Source organism: Styela clava, chromosome 4 (assembly GCF_964204865.1).
Source record: "Styela clava chromosome 4, kaStyClav1.hap1.2, whole genome shotgun sequence".
NCBI lineage: Eukaryota > Metazoa > Chordata > Ascidiacea > Stolidobranchia > Styelidae > Styela > Styela clava.
Window position 1 is genome coordinate 13,558,884 of NC_135253.1, and position 15,714 is coordinate 13,574,597.

Genomic DNA, 15,714 nt, shown 5'->3' on the forward strand with positions numbered 1-15,714 from the left:
TTTTCTGGTTTGACCGGGTTTGACGAAATGAAATAAACTCTCTCTCTCTCTGAACAGTGCAAGCTTTGGTACCGATGTATATTGCTGTGGTCATGAACCGAAATCATCTGTTTATTTGATATTTATATATGTATGTAGGCTATATTTTTTTTCTGGTTTGACGAAATGAAATAAACTCTCTCTGAACAGTACAAGCTTTGGTACCGATGTATATTGCTGTGGCGGTGGGAATTGATTTACAATTTGACACTTTCGAATGATCTGATAACGGATTTTAAAGAAAGTCGTATAGAGATAGACCACCCGTACTGCTGGTAATCATTGGACCTTACTGTTCATATATCTCAGCATGGATGTTCTTTTTTTATTTAATAAAAATAATGATGGAAAGCACAATGTACTTGCATCAAGTTTATACAACGACGCTCGTTTTTCATGCTCTCGTCCCGAACAAAACCGTGGACAAGCAGACACTGCAAGATATCATACGTTTTGAAAGAAAACGAAGGTTTCGAGTTCGGCCCTGCCCATTATCACACCCTGGGCGATAATGTAATTTAAATTGTGATTTAATATAAATTTGTGTAACCCGCAATACATTTACCACTATGCCCCCGTAACCGCGTTTATAGAAAAAAAATTGCACGTATCAGATTTAGCAATGTTCTGATTTTTTTGTTTAGCATTTTGAATACTAATCTTCGCCGTAATATTTCAAACATCGACTCTGATATGTTTTATGACTGTTATTACGAAACACTTTCCTATACTATAAAAATGTACTAACCAATATACAATATACTATCAATCATTTCACTTACCTAATTTGAATGCATCTATCCCAAATACACATATTTAGTATTGGGCCAAAAGAGTCGCAAGTTTATATCGACACCAAGACCTTACAATCAGCTACCAGAAATTGCAAGCTACATCAGTAATCAGCAAACAAGTAATTTCTGATTATGTACTTGGCGGAAATTTAGTAGAATATTTTAAGACGTTATATTAATTAATATTTCTCGCAATTATTGTTAGTTCGATGGATCTAGATGGAGAAAGGCTATTGCGTTTTCATGTTAAGCTTGTGCTTTAGCAATACTTTCTATTCCATCTCGTTGAAAATCTGTTTTGTAGCTTCGGAGCCGTTTTGATCATATATTGTTTGATAAATTTCACCCGTAAAAGTTTTTGCTTGTTTTGCAATTTCCCAAGACATAATTGATGGAGAATTCTAAGTGACTCTGCGTGTTTTCTCTGCGATTTACACAATGATTGATGCTGATTAAATAAATGATTTTTGTGAATGTTAAAATTTTTTCCTCCACGCATCCATGAAAGAAAGATATATTTCGTAGTCTTTTTTCCGATATATTTGTATTACATATAGCACAAATGCAGCATTTATTCTCACTCACCATTCGGCGAAAAATTTTATGTAATGTTGGATTTATAGAACTTTTTTGTGTATGAGATAGAAACCTAAATCCCGTAGCCGGCCTACAAAATTAATTTTTTGATATTGGTATAGGTATAATAGTTGGAAAGCGTAACCTCGGTATATTTTTATTGTCTTTTCCCAAATACTTTTTACCCGCCAAATTCATAAACAAATAATAGTAAGAAATAAACAATTACCTGGAAATCGGTTAGGCCGCGAGACGAGGCCGTTTATCTTTCAGTTTCGTAGCGCACATAAGGGAACTACCTGAAAATGATTTGAAAATGTTCCTTAGAAATTTAGTAACAAATAATGAATTGTTCCCATTTCCACAGGTTGCACGTTTTACGGAAAAGACGCTTTTACTACAAGAAATATGCGCTACGATCTGCATGATGTAACAATCAAAATTGGCCAGCTGTAGGTGGATCCCCTGTGGTCGGATGAATATCAGATGTACTGCTCGCTTTTGCGTTGAGTAGCCTTTCCATACGGTAGTTTTTTCAGGTATTATTAGGCTAGTTGATTTCTTCTAAGAAGGTGTTAAAAAGTATAAGTAAGCTATTAGACATTTGTATATCTTTACCAAAGATAGCAATTTCAGTTGAGCACTAGATTCAAAAAACGGTAAATAGCTAGGGTACGGTAACTCCCAAGGTATGCTAGACCTAGAATAATATGTCACAAACAACGACTAACATACAATATTTTCAAGTTTGTTAGAAAGATTTATGATTAATTTAATGACGATTCTTGACTATTTAGCAGACTTATACTACTATCATAGGCTACTCATTCACTCATTTCTTTATCTTATATATATTTTATTTTATCCCATTTGCATTTACCCATGGTACTATATTATGCCATGATAACCTTATATACAGCATTTACAAAAGGGTCGGGAGCCTAGATGACCTTAATCGGTCCTGCACACTGACCCGCACAAAACAACAATCAATCGCTGTTTATTACTGATGAAATATTTTCTTCATTATATTATTATCTATTATTGTTTATATTAGTGTTGATTTTGTTTTTGTGGCAATAAATCTCACTCTCTTACGACATATTTGTTTCAGAAAATAATGGCTGTTTCTGTAATGCACGTTTGTGTGAAAAAGGGGAGAATAATCAATATTACTTATATCAGTTGGTCTAAATTCATGGAGTCGACAAGAACCTGGGAAGCAATGATAAGTTATGCCGGAGTTGAAAGAAAGTAGCATTGAAGCGATTGAGAGGTAAGAAATCAAGTTGTAGACCGACAGTTGATGTTTTAAAATATAGGCCATAGGGCATTTCAGACTGTGATATATAGAGATTCAGTGAAGATATAGTCTAGTATGCAAACACTACAGGACTGTAGTACATCAGATAAAATGCATTATGTATGAGAAGTATTAGTCAGTATTTAGGGGTATTTTTACACTCATGCTGTTCCAAATATGATTTTCTCCCGCATTTTAGATACTGTACTACAAAAGAAAACGGCAATGTTCCACAAATTCAACCTAACGCAGGCTTTAATCCCCGCTGCTATCAGCTCTATACCTGTGAAAATAAAATGGATCGAACAAGAAGTCTTGAAGAAAAGCGTAAAGGTATATGAGAACATAACAGTTGCAAACAGCTTAGATGGGCTATTAATATTGAAATACTTTGGCATTCTTCTGCACTTGAAACTGCCCATCAAACTGATGTTGGAGGACTCGAAATTCATTGAGTTTTTCCGCAACTATAAAGATATTTTGAGGTTAACGAGGCCTTATTAAATAAAGCTGAGGAATTTGTTTGTTCACTGCATGAAGAGGATATGAAGAATGTAAAATGATACCAGGGCACGTCTTTTCAAAACTGGCAAACATATGGATTATACTCTTCCACCCAACAATCATTCACTGAAGAAGCATGTTCTGAGTACAAATTACTAGACAAGGATTCATCCTGTTGCCTAGAACCAAGGGGAATTATTCTCCCACCTATTGGCCATGAATTCATTCTTGATGATGGTGTTTTGCGGGTTAAATTGATGGATCTACTTACAGCCCCCAAATCAGTTCTTGAGTTGGCAAACTGCAAGTGTAAGCTAAATAGGCGTCAAAATAATTTATGCATGTGTGCCAAAAACAACCTAAATTGCACAAACTTTTGTTTTTGTATAGACGGCAAAAAACACAGTACACTTATTGAAGAAAAGTCGATTTTCGAGAATGTGGATTTCGAAGGCAATTCAGAAGAAAGTGAATTAGATATTGAAGTTGATTCAATAAATATTATTTATTAGTTTTTTTCAGACATCTGTTAGTGTCGAAAATCCTGTTTCTATAAATAATATTGCCTTTGTTTCAAATACACAACCACATAAACTGAAAAAAGTCTAATTGTAATATTTCTGTTCACTACATTATGTACATACTGTATTAATTTAATTTTCTCGACTTTTTCGGTAAATTTCTAAGTGAGAAATACCTGATTTATTTGGGTTTTTGTGCTCGCGATTGTTGATTTGTGACTTCATTGCTTAAAAATAAATACGTTTAATAGCTTCTATGAAATAAATGCAATTTCTTATTATGTTTTTTGTTGTAAACTGCTTGTCTGAGGAAGTCTGATTTTGGTCAGACAAAACGTGACAGAAATACATTTGTGTTAGTGTGCAACAGAGCTCTTGAATTGCATAGTTCCTATGCTATGTTATTGTGAACCTATGGTTATTAATTTTTTGGAAACCCCCTTATGTACAATTTCGCATCAGGATTGTGAAACAAGCTGTAATGCAATGCGTTCAGTATGTTCATTTTCATACAAAACTAAAGTATTTATTTAGTTACCAGATGTGCGCTACAAAACTTATTTGCTGGGCGTTATTTAAAGCCTCGTCTCACGGCCTTTATCCACGGCAAGGATCTGCAAATGTTTAATAACTTACTTATACTTTTTTACACCGTCTTAGCCTAACTTAACTAATAAAACTAAAAAAGACGATGGAAAGGCTACAAAATAAGATTCATCCGCCTGCGAACAGCTGATCAAATTAAATGTTACGTCATACAGAGGTCTGCGTTCATTGGCCAATGTTGCCGTAAAAGTAGAGAATATAGGGCAGATTGTAGTGCTTATTTCTTGCAGTATGAGCGTCTTTTTCGTAGAACGTGCAACTTTTAGAAATGTGAACAAGGTATTATTTGTTACTAAATTTCTAAGAGAGAGAGATTCATTGTTTTGTCAACCAGAAAACAAACAATGGTATACGAAAAAATATATACAATATTCACAAAGTTAATTCGGTATAGACTGGAGGGAGCGATACGACCATAAGGTCATCAGAGTCAGCTCCCCCCATGTTCACGATTACTTAAAAAAATTCAAATTTTTAAAAACCATACCGTAATTCAGGGGTGCACAACACGTGGCACGCGTGCCAAATTTGGTACGCCATACGCTCAAACGTGGCACGCGAATGGTTTTGTAAAAATAAAAATTTTATTCATGATATGCATTAAAATATCACGTTTCTATCAAAATCAGCAGTTTTTCAGGACATTAAAATTTTTTTAATAAATAAATATTCGTTGTTATGTATTATTATTAAAATTTGTTTGATGTGTGTTTTACGGGACCCCGACCTTTGACCCCCGAAAAAATTTTCCCATACTTTACCAGTGCAATATTTTCGGGGCTATTTTAAGAGTGCTTTTGAGAGTTGGCGCCTGTAAAATGGAGTATGTGTTTCAAACCATCATCATGATTCATCGCATACAACAATCTGTTTTCAAAAGTACCGGTGAAGAATTTCAGGCTAGTCTATCACAGCTATTTCTACACTAATTTTTATTACTGCAATTAAATTAAAACTCCTAGGATCATTGAATTATCTGATTTATATTTATGTTTCCGAAACACAGCTGAAAACTAACGAATAGAGTTCAAAAACGCGAAAACGAGCTAATGTTTACAACCACGCTTGAAAATCTGTCTGAGTGAGGAAAATGTCTGAGCGGATGCGAAAAGGGGGCATTGTTACGTCACTTTTTGCATCTTGCTGATTGGCCGATGTCACGAAATAAACAAGGAAGTCCATGCTCGGGGAAAGGATCATACCAACGATTGTGCATGACACCCGATAAGATTATTTTGAAAAATTTGGCACGTTTCCTCATTTGAGTTGTGCACCTATCTCTCTTATGTTCAATTTCTGTTCAACTGAAACTAGAATAAATCACAACCAGAACATGAGGACAAGGACTTGGCGTCTTTGAGCCTTTATAAAATACAATGTTAGGAATTTTATTTATTTATTACAATTTTATGATTTATGAATATATTTTAGTTCCTTTGGAAAATTTTCACTCCAGAGGTCATAATAAAATTTTGAAATTCCCATATTTTGACCACGACTCCGAAGCCCTGGACCACTAGAGGTGGAATCGTTGCTCTGTCTTGTGTAAAGCCATAATTGTAGCCTATGGTTGAGCAAAGCTTGTATTCAGGTATTGGCTAAATCTTGGTGCTGGGCAGCCCATAAAAGGGAATAGTCTAAGCAGTGTCGCAGTCTATTGAAACAAGGAATACAGCTAACCAGAATATAGTCTGATAGTTGGGTGAGAACTAGGGATGGCATGGGCAATGTAAAATAAGTTACCGTACGGTATTATTTTAGAATATTCTAGAATACGGTACTTGAATAAAATCCAGAATATGCATCCTATTCTATTTTTATTGTCATTCAAATGTCTGAATGTAAGTTTAAACAAAATAGTAAATGTGTTGATGTCATTGTATTTTATAAGAAATAACACGAGCATTTGCAGGGATTGGATTTTATTTGATACCAAATGCTGAAATGGGCATTTGTCTGGACAATGAAATTTAGGAATCTTGACAATAATTTTTCTGCCTTAGAACTGTTATAAAATTTAGGTGATGCTTATACTTACTGATATGATAACTTAGAAATAGATATGAAACAACTTTAACAAACTGAAGAATTGTTAATGCTGTAGTGCGACAGTGCCGAGTGCACTGAAACATTCGGTACCCTACTTTTATCGATAGCCTATTTTCCTTTGATATGGTCTACATAGTGGTAGGCTAGTAGCCAATTATTCAATACAGCAATGCCTGAATGTTGAAGTTCATAATGGTGTGTAACACTTTAAATGATGGAGAATGTACTGATATATATATATCACTTATTTCTGTTTTACAGTAGATTTCTCATCACACAGTCACATCTACTATATTATTCTATCAACTTTTACAGGCAATATAGTCCAGTAGTCCAGTACTACTCACATCACTGCATCATGGCCAGATTAGATTACAGCAAATGGGATCACATTGAGGTCTCCGATGATGAGGATGACACCCATCCAAATATAGACACACCAAGTCTATTCAGATGGCGCCATCAGGCGAGAGTGGATCGTATGGAAGAAAGGAAAAAGGAGAGGGAAAAGCTGGATGAAGAGAAGAATAAAATTGAGGAAATGCGAAAGAAATTAATGCAGCAAACTTTGAAAGAAGCTGATAAAAAAGAGGCTGAATCCAAATTTGCTGAATTGAAAAAACAAGAAGAAAAGTGGAAAAAGAAAGAAGAAGAGCTGGCAAAAAAAGAAAAATCGGAACCATGGAACATTGACACAATATGCAAAGAAGGATTCAGCAAATCTATGATCTCTAAACCTAAAAAAGAATCTGAAGAAAATCTAAACGAGGAGGAGCAAATGCAACGTCAAAAAGCATATGCTAAAAAATATGAAAAGGATCTCAAAACTTATGGGATGATGTCAAAAATTGATGACATTCAGAAATATCTTCAAAACCATCCTTATTTAGTTTGTGACAAAGCTGCAAACTTCCTCGTGATTTGGTGCATCGATTTAGAAGTTGAAGAAAAACATGCTTTGATGGAAACGGTCGCCCATCAGACTATCATTTTGCAGTTTATCCTTGAGTTAGCAAAAACTCTGAAACAAGATCCTAGAAATTGTTTCGTTTCATTCTTTGAAAAGTTCAAAAGAGCTGATGAATCTTATAATACTGGTTTCTATGATGAACTCGCAGCGTTCAAATTGAGAGTGAAAGATCGAGCTCAAATCAGAATTCAAAAAGCAATGGAAGAGATTGAAAGAGAGGAACGCGAGAAAAGAATAGGTCCAGGTGGTCTCGACCCACAGGAAGTATTTGAAACCCTTCCGAAAGAAATGCAAGATTGTTTCGAAAAGCGTGATATTCCAATGCTTCAGAAAATAATCGCTTCTCTCGAACCAGAGCAAGCTAAATATCATATGAAACGTTGTGTAGATTCTGGTTTGTGGGTGCCTGGTGGAGGAGGAGCAGGCGATGAGCAAGATGATGCTGATGATGCAGAAGAGGCAAAAAAAGAAGAAGAGGTTTATGAAACTGTTGATTAATTTATTATGTTTGACTAACAGTATAATACTTTTCCACTAATTTTATATGTTTAAAATATTGTTACTCACAATATTCATCACTACCATTGACTTCTGTTCAATTCAATGAACTGGCTAACCTAACCCATTTACATTTGTGTGAATGAATTAAGTGCAGACAATTTTTTTCAAATTTGGTGTTTATTGCATGTATGACTATCCTTTATGCCAAAAAGAAAGCTACCCAGTCAACTGATTTTCATACTGTATTTCTTTTATCGACCAATTTAAATATGAAATTGTTCAGAATTTGGGGGTATGTAAAACAACCTGACTGAACATAATATTCATTTTGATAAAGTCATGTTTGGGTGTCAATCTTAATTTCCTAGAACAAAAACAATGACTTAAACAAGTTTAGTTATTGGACACGTATTGGACATAACGATCGTTTCAAAATTTTGTTGTTATTGTTATTATTTGTCTCCGTCAACACGTTTTGAAGAAATCGCTTTCCTCTTCGAATACTGCACCAATTGCTTTGGAATTTTCAGTGGTTGAAGATAAAAATTTCCTCCAGAAGGCTATTACTTTTTTTTCTCGCTATGACGTCATCAAAATTATGTGACTCTACGTGTCCATATATTTGAGCATAGCTCTCTTGTTTATATAGAAGGGAATTATAGGGTACAGCTTGGTTTTGACCATCTTTTGCTGGTATTAAATTCTGTTTCCGATTTGCTAAGGCTGTATTATTGACTTTACTAGTGGAAATGAGTGATGACCCTCTGTAATTCAGTGAATATTTATCAATTGTGATTATCACGTGATAATGTTATTTGTTTGATAACATGGTAAGATGCTGCCAATAAGCATTTAAAATGTAAATATGAATTTGCTTTTTAGACATCTATTTACTAGTTGCCGAATATTGTTCGATCAGCTAATTACTCACAGCAACAGAAAGTGTTAATGCTAACTTCTGTGTGAAGACCGACAAAATTCAGGTTTACTATGTTTATAATTGATTTAATTTTGTATCTGTAATATTCCAATATATGTTATCGAGAACATGCTCTGATATACAGACCTAAATACTTATTATAATTAGAATGTTGAAAGATACGTTTGACAAAGTCATCACGCAGGAAAGCTTTCTATGACCAATACCCGAGGCTGAATGTATTTTACAAAGCTTTTGTCGGATCTTGTTTGTTTGTATAAATACTACTGTACATGAAAATTTGATTGAATGAAATATAATGTATTTTGAACACAGACTGACTTCTGATCATGCCTAAGAAAAAAACTGGGGCTCGTAAGAAAGCTGAAAAACAGGGTGAGCGACAGAGGCAAATAAGAAATGCTAAAGATACAATCGACCTTGGACTTCATCCTTGCAACTTCACAATTGAATGTGACAAATGTGCCCACAAACAACGAAATCGGGCTTTTTGTTATTATTGCAGGTTAGCATTCAAAAGATATTGATTCTATCGTGAGCTTTTGCGATCAGCATCTAGTTTCTCTGCGATTGCTATGGAAGATATTTAAGGATTTTATATTTCGTGCTACCCCTACTTAAAGCCATCAGCTTATAACTTTGTGTTGCTTCAAATGTTGATTATGGCAATGATAACATCTTATTATAATTAGTGGTCCACGATGGGTTGATATGTGATTGCGCATTTTTTGCTTGAAATCTGAATAAATCGAGTTACCTTAAAATGCATGCTATTGACCCTCTAAATCAGGGGTGGGCAAACTATGGGCCGCAAGCCAAATCCAGCCTGTTGGGTACTTTAATTTGGCCCGCCTGATGCTGCCACAACCAAAGTAAAACCAAATTTTGATGTTTCAGCTAAAAATTAGCTCACGGAATTTGTTGGGATTGCAATAAACTTTTTTTAGCACGAGGCTTATTGTTTTCCACTTTTGCTTCGGTAACACTGTAAATATTGTATATAAAATGTTTACTTTTTATGTCACACTTACATGGCCCGCCAGTCTAGGTGGGCAAAATTTTTTACCGGCGTTGCTAAAACCTCGTCCACCCCTGCTCTAAATCTTACATGGGCAAACTAAAACCAAATTTTGATGTTTGGGCTAAAAAATCAAGGAATTTGTTGAGATTACAATCAAATTTACTGTAGTTTTGGCACAAAGCTTACTGTTTTCCAATATTGCAACACTGTAAATTGTTCATAAAATGTCCCAAAACCTGTTCTAAATACATGTATTACTAGTTTCTGTGGTGTTTCAATTAGTTATTACAAATATGTCTGCAGGGCAGTACAAAAGCTCCCTATTTGCGCACAATGCGGAAAACAAAAATGCATGAAATCATCAGACTGTACCATAAGGCATCCAGGCCAGCATGCCACAGGAATGAATATGGTTGGGGCCGTTTGTGATTTCTGTGAAGCTTGGGTATGCCACGGAAGAAAATGTCTTCAGATACATGCTTGTGAATGCCCTCTTACAAATGCAATATGTTTAGAATGCAGTAGAGATGTTTGGTCACATGGAGGTAGAGTGTTCAGAGTAAGTCATTTTTTTATTATTTTGTTATCCAGCTATTGGCCACGAGTTCAGATTGCTATAATAGTTTTTTAATTTATAAAGAATCATGATAGGTAATGCTAATAGCTTTGTTATATTGACATTCAGTGTTCATTCTGTGCTGGTCATTTGTGTGAAGATGATCAATTCGAGCACCAGGCATCGTGTCAAGTACTAGATTCAGAAAGCTACAAATGTGCTTCGTGCAATAAATTAGGACAATTTTCGTGTATGCAGTGTAAGGTAATCACACTTTTCTTACATCACAATCATTTCTATCCTGAGAGGAAATCATCAATAAAACTTTTATTCAAATTACAGGTATGCTATTGTGACGATCATGTTAGACGAAAAGGCTTTAAATATGCCAAAGGCGAGCCACTACCTTGTCCGAAGTGCGGTTATGAAACTAAGGTACAATATATTTATTTCAAAATGATGAAGACTTTTATTCTAATTATATATATCTTTCCAAGGAAACCAAAGATTTGTCAGTTTCTACAAGGCGGTATAAATTTGGAAGACAAAAGGATTACGATGATGGTGAGCTCATTTATTCATTTTCAGTAATTAGTAGGCCATCTTCATTTAATCCATTCATGATCACTTCCTTAACAGATGAGGATTACCAGCCATACTTCAGCTATGGAACAGATCGATTCTCTTCTATGAGTTTACAAGAAGATGATGATTCCTCAGATGAAGAAGAAGAAAGTGACCAAGATTCACCATAGATCAATTTATTGTGCGGAAAATATTGCATATAATACAATTTTCAATTGCAGACAGACACTAGGAATGTGTCAATAGAATTTACCACAAAGGTCCGTTTTGAGTTAAATTTGCATTACCAAGCCTGCCGCAGATATATTGTCGCCACCACCAGCAGTCTGAGACACATCTGTGCATATCAGGTTTGGTGCAATACAGATCCTGACCAAGTCCAACTTCCCAGATCCAAAGTCGTAGCTTTCATCCCAACAGGATACCGGTCGATCAGGTTCTAATGGTACACGAGACGAACCTTCTTCTAAAGTCTTTGAGAATGATTCGTCCATCAGCAGCCGAGACTTTGTAAATATAAATTGATATAAAGTATTTGAATAGCAATACTTTGACATGATCTACATAGTTGATAAAATAATAATACAGTAGTTGGTTGAGAACATGGGTTGGCACCTTAAACCTAGATTTGCATTGCTAGTCCAGCAGAGGAGATGTTGTCCCCTCCACCAACAGTTTGGTAAACTTCAGTACAAACAAAATTTGGTGCAATGCAGATCTGGACAGTGTCATACTTTCCAGGAACAAGATTATAAACTTCTTCCCAACAAGATACAGGCCTCTCTGGCTCAAGATAAACTCTAGTAGATCCATCATGTAATGTTTTTGTAAACGAGTCATCCATCAGAAGTTTTGACTGCAATAATGATTTTTGAAAACTTGTTAGGCTATATGGGAAAGCTACAACTATCAACAATTAAAATTTACCTTTGAAATATTGACGACTTTGGTGCCACATACATGCCGATTTGCAGTCAGTGATGCATGCGCAGCTGCTGACATTGTATTTTTCCATTGTGACCCCTTGCGTGTCATAATGGCTTGAAATGCGAGGGTGTGGACATGTATTCTAGACACTCTTTGAAATTTTCTTCTCAAAATCTTATAGGCTGTTCTCATTTGATCCAGTACTGATGCAACCCTGTTTCAATTTCGAAATTGTGAAGTTTCAAGCTTGGCCCAACATTGAATAATTTTCTGATTTATTGTTATAGCCAATTTCTATAGCTTTGTGTCAAAGGGTCAATATTTATTTAATTTCATACCTTGGGTATGCTTCCGACAATATTGTGATGTTGCCATAACGCAAAGCACTTTCCAAATTAGGCAGTTCTTGCTCATTCATTCCGAATGAATCAACATACGGAGCCACATAATTTATTAAATCAGACACAAGATCCTCCTCGACAAATGAAGCAAGTTCAAAATGCACTAGTGGATTTGTTCCAGGTGGTGGGTTCTTTAACAAATTCCTTAAAGCATTCAGTCTTTCTTCACGCTGACCTGTTGGTAGGGCACAATTTTAACTAACAGTTTCAAATTATAAAGAGACTGCACAGAACAAATTCCTCACCGGATTGAAAGGGAAAGTTATCCATCATCTGCAATCCACCAACCACCAAGAGCTTTGGATTGAACGATTTCATTGGTTCAATCAGGGGTTCTAATGATGACAGTGTGGGATTAGATTGGTCAGAATGGATGATAAACCTGGAAATAATACAGTTTAAAAATTGTTATGCAAAATATTCCTCATGTGTGATGAAGAAAAAATTCTGTTTGTTGACATGTTATGAGAACAAAGTGTTAAACACCTGTTTGCTCTTTCAGATGTGTATTGGCCCCACTTATCACCAGTTTTGTATTCCATTATAAGATGAATGTCTGGATCTTTGCTTTCAGTGACTGTAGATTTGATTCCTGGCCATAACACTACAGAATAACAAATGGAACTTTTTAGTATGACGATTTGCCAAGAAAAAGAAAATATAATTTACATCAATTTCTTACTTTTCATGAATTCATCATTGGTCGGTGCAGCCAACATAACATCTGCACCTTCCATTGCCAATCTATGTGCCATAACAGGAGCATTACCCCCACGATCACTGCGAACTCCTTCTAATGTCCGTGCCATCTTTACAATATCATCAAAAAGTGTCAAATTGCTGAAATATCGCCTAAAGCAAATAATATCACTTTAGTTCAAATCAAATAGGCCTATAAATAATGTGACAGTGTGGAGAATCGTGCTAAATGCTAGGAATACGCTTGCCACCCTTCTCTGATTATCTTGTGTGAGTTCGCTGGTTGGAATCCAGAAGGGGGATAATTATGTGTGAGAGAATTGCTCTAGACTCCTCGCTGTCGTATGGTGGTTTACGTAAATGCTGTTCGGTTACGGTTTCATGACCAGCAAGTTCATGCATTTGTTAACAAATAACTGGCTAATTAATCCCAACTTGACATGGATTGGTGACCGGACAAGAGGCCATGGTTTGCCATATGATTGAGCTGTCTTATAGATATGTAAATCTTATAACGCACATGATGATTTGCATATTTTTGAAGTTTTCAGAAAGTACACATACTCAGCTGCGGCACCATGCCGAAAGAAATATGCAAAACCTTCAGCCAAGTTGTCAAAATTTGTAATAACTTCATGATGGGATGATTTTGTTGGTGGTTTTATTCCAAGCTTTTCAAACAAAGGGAGTGCATCCACAAAGACATCAATACATGCACCAAACCCGACTGCAACCTAAAAATAACATATTATGTGCATAAATATTTTTTATCAAAACAAGAGTTAGTCTGTGAGAACATGATCCAATTACAATTTTAAACTATCTTTTAAAATTAAATCATTCCAAAAGTACCATTAAAAGTTTGCCACTAAATACTGAAATATGCAAAGCCCAGTAGCCTCTCATGATATAAAGATTTAAAGATATTTCAAAAGCTTAGATACATCCTACATCAGTACATACTTTAGCAGGACCAGGTGAAACTTTACTCTCAGCTCTGCGAAGGGAATTCAACACTTTTACATCCAGTTCATTATTGATATAGCTTCGCTGATGAGCAACAAAGAATGCAATGGCCAGAACCACAGTGGCAGTGCCATATTTGAAAGCGGATAAGTTGTCAGGAAGCATGATTATAGTTATGGTGCCTTAGAGATCTAGCTAAAACTGTAAAAACAGGTACACATTCAGATGAGAACAGTACGCAGTACTGCTTATACAAGTAATAACTGAATAACGTGTCAATAAAGATATAAGAAGTAGGTAGACTATATAGTCACCATTCGAAACAAACACAAATGATTGCAAGACTGGAGTTGGAATAGTTCAGAGTTTACTTTACAGAAAAAGTAATACCGGTACAATTTATTGCTGTATCTTATCCCTAATTGACATGTGTTCCACGATCTGACGATTAGCTTATGTACGATATTCCGTTCTCTCCCCCCAGCTTTCTGCAATAACCATAACGATATGAACCTGCGATTAACGTTATTCACCTCAACCGCAACGGTTATTTACAATGTATAATGCAGCGCGCTCATCGACATCCTTGTACGCTGCAGCAAGCGAGCTTCACCACTGTGAAGTGACTCTCACGGTGACCTTTGTGTGCAACCAAGCGAAAAGTTCAAATATCATATCAGAATCGGAGGCGGGACTAAATTTCCATACGCAATTAAGAAGCGAATGAATATAAAAATACAAAAATAAAGTTATATACGTTATTTCTGTAAATTGGAACAATAAGTGCGTACCAGAAAAATGTAAAGTGCGAATCATCAAACAACAGCTTATAAATATGAGTTTTAAACAAAAAAATGCAGCACGAGTAATTACTTTAAAAGTAAATATCGTAAAACATACACTTTTCAAACATTAGTCACATGTCTTTCCGCCCAAGAGGGGCGAGATTTTATTGATTGATATAAAAAAGATTCATACACTCTACACAATACAATTTGAGTCGATGGGTACAAAATTTTAAAATTATGTGTAATCCATTGCTGAAAAAAGCCTATTTCGCCTACATCGTCATAGGTGAAAAATCGTAAATTTATGCACTTTTCAAACATTACTCACATGTCTTTCCGCCCAAGAGGGGCGAGATTTTATTGATTGATATAAAAAAGATTCATACACTCTACACAATACAATTTGAGTCGATGGGTACAAAATTTTAAAATTATGTGTAATCCATTGCTGAAAAAAGCCTATTTCGCCTATATCGTCATAGGTGAAAAATCGTAAATTCATGCACTTTTCAAACATTACTCACATGTCTTTCCGCCCAAGAGGGGCGAGATTTTATTGATTGATATAAAAAAGATTCATACACTCTACACAATACAATTTGAGTCGATGGGTACAAAATTTTAAAATTATGTGTAATCCATTGCTGAAAAAAGCCTATTTCGCCTATATCGTCATAGGTGAAAAATCGTAAATTTATGCACTTTTCAAACATTACTCACATGTCTTTCCGCCCAAGAGGGGCGAGATTTTATTGATTGATATAAAAAAGATTCATACACTCTACACAATACAATTTGAGTCGATGGGTACAAAATTTTAAAATTATGTGTAATCCATTGCTGAAAAAAGCCTATTTCGCCTATATCGTCATAGGTGAAAAATCGTAAATTTATGCACTTTTCAAACATTACTCACATGTCTTTCCGCCCAAGAGGGGCGAGATTTTATTGATTGATATAAAAAAGAT

General features: G+C 35.3%; 3 protein-coding genes across 4 annotated transcripts; 2 read left to right on the top strand and 1 right to left on the bottom strand.

Annotated features, from left to right (window-relative positions):
- The first annotated feature begins 6,029 nt into the window (after window positions 1–6,029).
- On the top strand, window positions 6,030–8,746 carry LOC120325919 (hsp90 co-chaperone Cdc37-like). Its single transcript, XM_039392098.2, has 2 exons — window positions 6,030–6,045; window positions 6,708–8,746. Exon 2 carries the CDS (start codon window positions 6,751–6,753, stop codon window positions 7,858–7,860), a length of 1,110 nt encoding a protein of 369 aa, XP_039248032.1. The 5' UTR covers window positions 6,030–6,045; window positions 6,708–6,750; the 3' UTR covers window positions 7,861–8,746.
- On the top strand, window positions 8,709–11,228 carry LOC120325920 (zinc finger protein 330-like). Its single transcript, XM_039392099.2, has 7 exons — window positions 8,709–8,846; window positions 9,119–9,308; window positions 10,128–10,383; window positions 10,510–10,644; window positions 10,723–10,815; window positions 10,878–10,944; window positions 11,020–11,228. Exons 2-7 carry the CDS (start codon window positions 9,133–9,135, stop codon window positions 11,133–11,135), a joined length of 843 nt encoding a protein of 280 aa, XP_039248033.1. The 5' UTR covers window positions 8,709–8,846; window positions 9,119–9,132; the 3' UTR covers window positions 11,136–11,228.
- Window positions 11,126–14,178, bottom strand: LOC120325918 (ADP-dependent glucokinase-like). Of its 2 annotated transcripts, none has more exons than XM_039392096.2 (8): window positions 13,956–14,178; window positions 13,557–13,726; window positions 12,976–13,145; window positions 12,780–12,897; window positions 12,539–12,675; window positions 12,231–12,468; window positions 11,893–12,106; window positions 11,126–11,471 (listed from the first exon to the last, which is right to left on the bottom strand). In XM_039392096.2, exons 1-8 carry the CDS (start codon window positions 14,121–14,123, stop codon window positions 11,238–11,240), a joined length of 1,449 nt encoding a protein of 482 aa, XP_039248030.2. In that variant the 5' UTR covers window positions 14,124–14,178; the 3' UTR covers window positions 11,126–11,237. The 2 variants fall into 2 exon arrangements, with proteins under 2 accessions (XP_039248030.2, XP_039248029.2); XM_039392095.2 differs by having other exon boundaries at window positions 11,442–11,821.
- Window positions 14,179–15,714: the final 1,536 nt, after the last annotated feature.

What these genes read in the sequence shown, in the direction of transcription:
- LOC120325920 (XM_039392099.2), top strand. Translation starts at nt 9,133, where the DNA reads ATGCCTAAGAAAAAAACTGGGGCTCGTAAGAAAGCTGAAAAACAGGGT. An exon ending in GCTTTTTGTTATTATTGCAG is followed by an intron (nt 9,309 to 10,127) that starts GTTAGCATTCAA and finishes ATATGTCTGCAG; the next exon opens with GGCAGTACAAAAGCTCCCTA. An exon ending in ATGGAGGTAGAGTGTTCAGA is followed by an intron (nt 10,384 to 10,509) that starts GTAAGTCATTTT and finishes ATTGACATTCAG; the next exon opens with TGTTCATTCTGTGCTGGTCA.
- LOC120325918 (XM_039392096.2), bottom strand. Translation starts at nt 14,123, where the DNA reads ATGCTTCCTGACAACTTATCCGCTTTCAAATATGGCACTGCCACTGTG. An exon ending in TTTCACCTGGTCCTGCTAAA is followed by an intron (nt 13,727 to 13,955) that starts GTATGTACTGAT and finishes TGTTATTTTTAG; the next exon opens with GTTGCAGTCGGGTTTGGTGC. An exon ending in TAACTTTCCCTTTCAATCCG is followed by an intron (nt 12,469 to 12,538) that starts GTGAGGAATTTG and finishes CCCTACCAACAG; the next exon opens with GTCAGCGTGAAGAAAGACTG.
- LOC120325919 (XM_039392098.2), top strand. Translation starts at nt 6,751, where the DNA reads ATGGCCAGATTAGATTACAGCAAATGGGATCACATTGAGGTCTCCGAT.